This window comes from Vicia villosa, linkage group LG1 (assembly GCF_029867415.1).
Source record: "Vicia villosa cultivar HV-30 ecotype Madison, WI linkage group LG1, Vvil1.0, whole genome shotgun sequence".
Lineage (NCBI taxonomy): Eukaryota > Viridiplantae > Streptophyta > Magnoliopsida > Fabales > Fabaceae > Vicia > Vicia villosa.
In genome coordinates this window covers 56,948,462-56,957,071 of record NC_081180.1, presented here as the reverse complement: position 1 = coordinate 56,957,071, position 8,610 = coordinate 56,948,462, and the positions used below count along the sequence as shown (strand labels likewise).

At 31.5% G+C, this 8,610-nt stretch overlaps 2 protein-coding genes across 2 annotated transcripts in view; one reads left to right on the top strand and one right to left on the bottom strand.

Moving 5' to 3' along the window:
• Positions 1-5,579: 5,579 nt before the first annotated feature.
• On the bottom strand, positions 5,580-5,927 carry LOC131643413 (uncharacterized). Its single transcript, XM_058913630.1, has one exon. The coding sequence runs from the start codon at positions 5,925-5,927 to the stop codon at positions 5,580-5,582; it is 348 nt and encodes a 115-aa protein (XP_058769613.1).
• Positions 5,928-8,466: 2,539 nt separating this feature from the next.
• Positions 8,467-8,610, top strand: part of LOC131643402 (uncharacterized) — a 489-nt gene continuing 345 nt past the window's right edge. Inside the window, exon 1 of the mRNA XM_058913622.1 lies at positions 8,467-8,610. This exon is cut by the window's right edge and continues 78 nt beyond it. Coding sequence (XP_058769605.1) covers positions 8,467-8,610 — 144 coding nt within the window.

Genomic DNA, 8,610 nt, shown 5'->3' with positions numbered 1-8,610 from the left:
AGCTTTTTACTATACCACCCTCTATAAACTATCATTTCTAAAATATTATCCCCTATTTTAGTAATATCTACACTATTTTCAAAGCAAACATCATTCATATACTTCCATAAACTATAAATTGTCTCTACAATTGCCAATTTGAGAAGACTGACCCACCACCCTTTGCCTTTAAAGTGTTGGACAATCCAACTCAACTCATCTTGCCACTCCTTGGGTCATGCAGTACAAGTAGCCAGTCCAGCACTTTGCACCAAGTATTTTTCATCACCGTGCAACCAAAAAACAAGTGGTTTATAGTTTCTGCCTGCACGCAGAAGCTACATCGAACATCAGTCAGCATACCAAAGCGAACCAGTCTGGTTTTTGTGGGCAATCTCCCATGACATGTGAGCCACAAAATCATCGACGCTAGAGGTCTCGAAACATTGCCGCTAAATAGATCTTTCCAGCTCACCTGTAGTAGATCTACAGTCCCTATCTTCACATACATCATCTTCGTATTGAATTTCTTGGCTTTCTCCATGGTGTCCCATTCTCTCTTCAAGTTATCCATAATTGCGCGCTGATGCAGGATGGTTTTCATTATCCATAAAAAACTGGGCCTGACTTGCAGCTCCATAATATTTTATAAAACAAATTGGCTATATTTTATATAGCTAATATTTATTAAACAAGTTTTAACAGGTTCTATAAACACAAATTTTATAAAACAAATTTTAGTTTTTAACATGTTTGAACATATTTTATAAACCACATTTTAAATAGGTTTTAACAAGTTTGAATAGATTTTAACAGATTTTATAAACACAAATTTTATAAAATACGGAATTTATTAAAGACAAATTTCATTGACCTAAAATTAAGCTAACATAGCTTGAACTTCTTATTATAGCAAAATTTCTTTAACTTCAAATAAATAATTTGCTCGTGACTAAACCAACACAATTTTTACATAACTTTATTAACTTCAAACACATAATTTATAAAATAATCTAACCCAACTTTATATCAAACTTGGTGACGGTAAACATATTTAAAATTCATTGTTTATATCACTAGATTCACCCCTAAATTAAAAATCTCAAGGAACATTAACATTATTGTCTATCCTCTTGTGTAGAAAATTCTTCTTCAATTTTTTTTCCTTTTGATCTTCAAATCTCTATCATCAACGATTTCATCTAACCACTTGAAGAAATTACGACTCTTATCCATGTGATTTATGTAATTTTTACAATCCTAAAACTTTTTTCTAAAGTTTTAAATATTCATGTCCATCATAGTATGAAGAGCACATTCTTCTCGACAAAAACGTTCCCCCTGTTGTGCCTTATAAATACAAATCCAACTATCATAAAACTTTGATTGTTTAACATTAGACCACTGCTGGAAATTTTCGGCATTTTCAGAATCAAAGATGAAGAGAATTTGCGTATGTTAATGTTCTTGATACAAATTCGAAAACTTGCTAAGAAGATGAATAAGTAAGATAAGATGAATGAATAAGAATGAAGAAGATGAATTGATAACCCTAGATAAGCAAAACACTACATCTTACGAAATGCTTTATAATGAAGAAGAATACACATTAATATCGGGTTTGCTAACTTACACTTTCTAATGTTGCCAACTAAATTACCACATAACCACAACTTAACTTTTTTACTCAAAATTTAACGTAAAAGACCAAGTCTAGTAACACAATGATTTTTAAGAGACTGAAAAGTAACGTAAGATAAAAGAGCAAAGTGAAATCTCCTTCTCAAGGAGGAAAGGCTAGGAGGAAAAGCTCAAGTACACATTTTTAAGAAAACGATGAAGTCTGAAATTTTTTTAAAACAACTTACTATTATGATAATCTACCTCAAACTATAACCTTTCCATCAAAGCCTTTAACTTCATGTAAAGATTTTAATATTGAACTACCCACATACAAGTGCGGCCGCACGTGTAAATCTTTTTGATACAATGTAAATATATTTTATCTCAAATTTTTGGTTCTTATAAATATCTCAAATTTTTGGTTCTTATAAATATCTCAAATTTTACTTTAGTCCCTATAAAAAAAGTCATGTTTTAGTCCTTATAAAATTATTTTTGCATGACATTTTAGTCATTCTATAGGGACTAAAACTACGTGCACAAATAATTTTGTAGGGGTTAAAACATGACTTTGTTATAGGGCTAAAAGTCAAATTCGATAATTTTTTAGAGACCAAAAAAATATATTTAACCCTATAAATTATATTTAAATATGTATTTAAGGTTGAAATTATCTATTAATTTTAAAATTATCAATGATTATATAAATTCAATTGTATTAAAATACAAAGAGAAAAAAAGGATATGTAACATGAAAGAAAAATTAATATTTAATCTTTAAAAATAAGAATTTTATCTTTCAAATTAAGGTAATTTTTTATTAAAATAAAACATGAATTGTACTTATAATGACCCATGAAATATAAAGTTTCTTTGATACAATATAAAATGTATTTATTTTTAGATGTAAATTTTAAATGAGCTACTTAATTGTAAAATGAAAAATAATTTTGATGCTTTCTATTGGGAAACAAAACATAGACTCAATTTTGGAGGTAGAATCAATTCTACTTTTGATAAAACAAACACTTCAAAATCACCCAGAATCAATTCTATACCCTCTAGAATTAATTTTGGGTCTTCCAAAAGCCAATCCAAACATGCTAAAAATGTCATTACTCAAAGAGCTTTAATTAATAAAAGAGAGAGAATTATCAAATTATCCTTATTAGTTATTGGTGTATACGAATTAACATTAAAACAAATTGAGAAAATAATAAATTAAGAGTATTAATTAAAAGGTATAATTGGAAGATAAAAATTAAAATTGTATTAGTAACCTAAAGTGAGAAATATTTTAAGACAAATAATTTTTCTAAATGTAACACTTATTTTAGAACGGATGAAGTATAAAATTATACAACCTGTCTTTAATATAAGAAAAAATTTATTTTTTAAATTCATTGAAGAATCAATGTATTTGGACTATAAATAATCAAAATACATTGATTCTTTAATAAACCTAAAATGTATTTTTTTTCTTATATTAAGTACTAGAGAGAGTGTTAAATATGTGATTCTTGTATATGTAAATAAGATCAAATGGTTATCAATGTGCTGTAGTATGCATCAATGTTTTATTAAAAATTGGACTGGACATCGAACCGGTGAAACTTCTGATATAAAGTTCAATTGATTTAATCAGTTAAACCTACGATTGGACCATTTATTAAATAAACTAATAATATGAAACTAAATTTCATAGACATGTCACACATAATTATACATTCACAACTTAATAAAATAAATATTTCAATTTTTTTGGAGTAAATAAAACTTTATTAAATCCAAAAACAAGAAAGTACACAGCCGATCCAAGATCTAGGCCTCTAAAACAACAAATTATCAAAGTACAGACTTATCTAATGCTTACATTACTAACATTAATATGGGGTATTAGCTTTCTATGCATGAGGCTTCTACCAACCACTCTATCCTGAATCCTTTGAAGACTATCCAATCTAGGGGTTGTGTGATTAAACACCACATCATTTCTAGCACGCCAAATGTGATACATAGTTTCAGCCAACATGATTCTAAGAATCTCCCTACGCAAACCCTTTTTTGTTGTCTCGTGAATCAGCCAATTCTTCTCATTGTCCCAAGTTGTGACCCTTCTATTGTAACCATTCCAAGTCAACATACTTCCCCAAATCTTGCTAGTGTAATTACACTAAAAAAACAAGTGCTGCAATGTTTCCATCTGTTGGCAGAAAAAGCATCTCGTATCTTGAATAAAACAAAATCTAACTAGCCTATCCTTAGTAGGAAGCCTACCTAGTAAGGCAAGCTAGAGGGTGAATTTAGCACGAGGACTGGCCCAGTTTTGAAAGAAAATTCGTTTCCATGGAACCTTCATACTCTCACCACGAATTTCTTTATACATGGCTGCTGTATAGAATTTTCCAATTTGGTTAGCCTTATCCCATGCTATGTTATTCTGAGTTTGAATCCTGCACTTCAGAATACTATTCAGCATCCAAGAACTCGTATTTTTTACCTGCCACTGTAGCACTGGTACTCCTTTCATGAAGTATGTATCCAACCATCTAATCCAGAGCTTGTCAGCTTTAATATGAATGTTCCACAAGAGCTTCATTATCAAGACCTTATTCCAAATATAAAGATTTTTGAAATTCAGACCTCATGCATTTTTTGGCACGCAGACAGTCTCCCAAGCCACAAGTGCTTTTCTACCATCAGCTTTCGCAAACCACACAAGAAATTCCTGCACAGGGCTTCAATTTTACTAAGAACCCTCTTGGGTATAGGGAACACATTCATCCATTATCCTGAGATTTCCATAAGAACACTATTGACCAATTGTTGTCTCTCTGCATAGCTGAGTAACTTGACTGACCAATGCTGAATTCTCATCATCATTTTGTCAATTAATGGTTGACATTGTGTAACTGACAGCTTCCTACTAGCCAGAGGCACCCCCAAGTATCTGATGAGCAAATTACCTTCCACAAAACTAGTTGCTTCTAGGATAGCCACCTGATCCTGCAAATAAGTGCCCCAAAAAAACACCTTACATTTATCAGGATTCGCTCTAAGCCCAGTTACATCAGAAAACATGTTGAAAGCTTTCATCATTAGTTGGACTGAGATCACATCACCCCTAGAGAACAACATCAAGTCATCAGCAAAACATATATTGGTGATGTTCAGTTTGGCACATCTAGGATGATAGTTGTAATCAGGAGTATCCTTTAATTCAACCATACATCTATGAAGATATTTCATGACCAAAACAAAAAGCAGGGGGGAAACAGGATCACCCTCTCTCAAACCCCTTTTGGCTCTAAGAATGTCACTCGCCTGTCCATTGATTAGATATCTGTTGGAGACTGTTCTCACTACTATCATTATCCAACTCACAAACTGCTCAGGAAAACTCATTTCTCTCATAATCATTTCCAGAGCATTCCGGTTGACAGTGTCATAAGCCTTTTGCAAATCAATTTGTATAATGCATCTAGGAGAAATATGCTTCCTATTATACCCTCTAATCAGCTCATGTGTCATAATAATATTATCATAGATATTTCTTCCAAGCATAAATGTTGTTTGACTGTCATGAACAATAGTAGGGATCACTTTACCTAATCTTGCAGTCAAAATTCTAGAGATGATTTTGTAAATTGTGGAGCGATATATTACAACAAAAATTTTTGTTGGAGAAAATAATATGTATTATTTATTCACACCAAAACAGTTTACATAAGCCGATCCTAAGATCCAGGCCTCAAATCAACTTAGACACTATAAACACATAAACAATTAACCTATAAAGCTACTTTATAAATAAATTGTCTACATCTATATGAGCCTTAAGTTTCTTCTTGTTTTCCCCCTAAGAATCACCACATGTTTGACACTTCCCACAATATCAGTGTTAGGATTGGTGCTGGTAAATACAGTGTCATTGCGCCATTTCCAGATTTGATAAACAGTCTCAGCAACAAGCATTTTCAGTAAACACCGTCGCCATCCTTTTTTGTAGTCTCAGCTATGATCCATTCCAATTCTTTGTCCCAATCATGCCTACGAATTGGATAGCCAATCCAATTGATAAGGGTGCTCCATATATGTTGTGTAAACCTGCAAGCAAAGAAAATATGATTCACAGTTTCAACATTATCACAGGCCAAACATTTTCCATCAATGTGTATACCAATCTTCTCCAATCTGTCCTTTGTTGGGAGTCTTTCAAGGACAGTGAGCCAAAGAGTAAACCGAGCACGGGGACGAGCATGGTTTTGATAAAATAGCTTTCTCCAATTCATACTAGGCCTTTCTCCTCTAAATTCAATATACATTTGCTGAGTGATAAATTTTTGTTCAATAATACTACGCATCCAATATATTACAAACTTCAACCTTAATACAACACTATAGTTTTACACTTCATTTCAACCTTTACTTAAGATTAATTTGAATAAATCAAAAAATTATAATAAAATAATTAAACAAATTGAAATTAAAATAATAAAAATTAATAGCTAAAATAAAGTTTAAATAATTAAGAATATCTAAATTAAATAAGATAGATTATAAAAAAAATTAATTAAACAATAAAAAGCAAATTCGAGTGAACTACGACAAACAATTCATAATTGACAATATCAAACAATATTAACTTAAACAATAACCGTTATTGAGCTTGACAACATGTCAACATGACTATGTTTGAAAGAGACGACGTGATGATGATAGAGTGTGGTTGAAAGAGAAACTAACGGAGTGACAAAATTATTATTATTTTGTTAAAAAAAAGAAGTCAATTTTCGATATTGATATATTAACCTTTTCAATTTTTTGTTTAAAAAAAAAGACCATTTTATTGCATTTTTATATACCGGATAGTTTTACAAAATCGACTCCGATTCTTTAGTTTAGATGATTTTGGACGGTTCAAACCGATTTTTTTTTATTTTACTTTGATTTTGATCCACTAACGATTTTAAAAGGTTGATTCAACTAAATTCACATGCGATTTTCAATCCAATCAATTGAACCAGCCAAATAAATTCGATTTTTAAAACAATGTTTACATGAATTCGTGAATTTAGTGAATGTGGGATTCAATTGTATGGTTTTGGAGTAAAAAAAGAGGGAAGTGATATGGTAAAAGATTCGCTACTAGCTGTAATAGCATTAAGATTTCACTAAGAACAAGAAAAACTATAGAACAGAATTTGTGAGCCCGAAGCTCTTTTTCCCCTAAAACACGTTTGTACCCATTTGTAGGAAATTTAAAAATGTCTTGAATGCTGTTCCTTTTGTCTTCTTTCCATTTCTTGGAACCCCAAACTCTCCCACTAATTCTAGCTTCAATCATTTTAAACAAATGAGAAATGATGTATGTGTATGCATACAACCTACTAGTTTAAGTTTTTTTAAATAATTTATTCAACTTCGTTTTTTGTGCAAAGCTGAAAAAGGGTTTTGCTTATACAGTGTGCCATACGGTGTATATAAAAGCAGTGTAAGAATAGCATAACTGTAAACAAATTAACACACTTACTTTTTATACGTAGACAAAATAATAAATACTATACGTATAAATTTTTTATTTAATATTTAAACATAAAAAAATATATCCAAAATATTGGTATTGACGGTTTAGCCATGACATTATAAATTATATTTCATTTGTCCTTTATTATTGTATAAACAATCGTTTTACATTTTTATTATTTTTCTTAGATACTTAGTACAATTAGAATTTTGGAGTTTTGTGATTAATCATGATAAAGTTAGTAGTAGCTGCTACTAGCTTCTATCTATTACGTAAACAAGTGAAGAGAAGATGAAATTCTCATCATGGAGGTGAATGAAAACATGTTAAAAGGTTTAGTCAAATAAACAAAAAAAATTGGCTCAGTCATATATCCGAAACACAATCTTTATTTGTTTCTCGAAGACAAATCTTGGATGACGTTCTTATTGTAAATGACACAGTAGACCAAGCGAGCAAAAAGAAAAAAGAAGTTGTGATGTTTAAGAGCATCTCCAATGGTAGTATTTTTCAATAAGTTCTCCACCTAGACATCAATATAATAATTAAATATTGAAATAATTTGCCATGTCATAGTAGAGTTGCATTGCAATGCAACTAGTAAAAAATTGTGGTACCCAATCAAATTAATTTATGAGATAAAGTTGTGGGACCCATTTGAATTACACCAATAAAATAAATATTAAATAAATTATTTTGAGATGATATGGCTGGTGGGACCCATAAAGAACTCAAAATGGGTTGCACCATTGGAGATGATCTAAGGTAGATTTTGAAAAGATTTTGGTGGATTGAAAACGTCTTCAGTTTCGGTACTGATAAATGGACTATAGAGTTTAAGATGGACAGCAGACTTATACAAGATTCATGGCCAGTTTATTTTAGTTTTTTTTTAAAAATAATTTTTATAGTACATAATTTTATATACAAAAAATTTATAAAAAAACTTTTTAATATATTAGTATAATGTAGTACATTTAAGTTATTATATGTCACTGGATATATTTAGATAGGAAAAATGGAATTTTGATGCACTTAGGGCAAGGTTTTGAAGTTATGCAAAAAATGGCGTCGCATGGGGGTTTTGGAAGTGCATTTCCGAAAACACCTCCCTGACCAGTTTCGGAAATGTACTTCCGAAATATATCCAGAAATGTTTTTTTAATTTTCTTGATTGTTTCGCATTCTTATGGAATTCAACTTTTTTCAGAAAAATGACAGGCAACTCCGCACGACCCAAACAGGGCAGAGAGACCCAGACAGCGTCGACTAGACACGAGCGGGCGTCACAGCTGGCAGCGACACATGGACGAGGTAGAGTACGAGTACCCGTCTAGATGGATGAAATTGGTTCCTCATCTAGATCGAGGAGTCGGCTTGCTCGGGTGTCTTCTTCCCGGAAGGAGGAGGAGGAGGTGAGATACCAGGATGATCAGGAGATACCTGATGCTAACCCTCCGCACGGGGAGGAGGAGGATGGC

Bases quoted from the DNA above. Each gene is read 5' to 3' on its own strand.
- LOC131643413 (XM_058913630.1), bottom strand. From the start codon at position 5,927: ATGTATATTGAATTTAGAGGAGAAAGGCCTAGTATGAATTGGAGAAAG.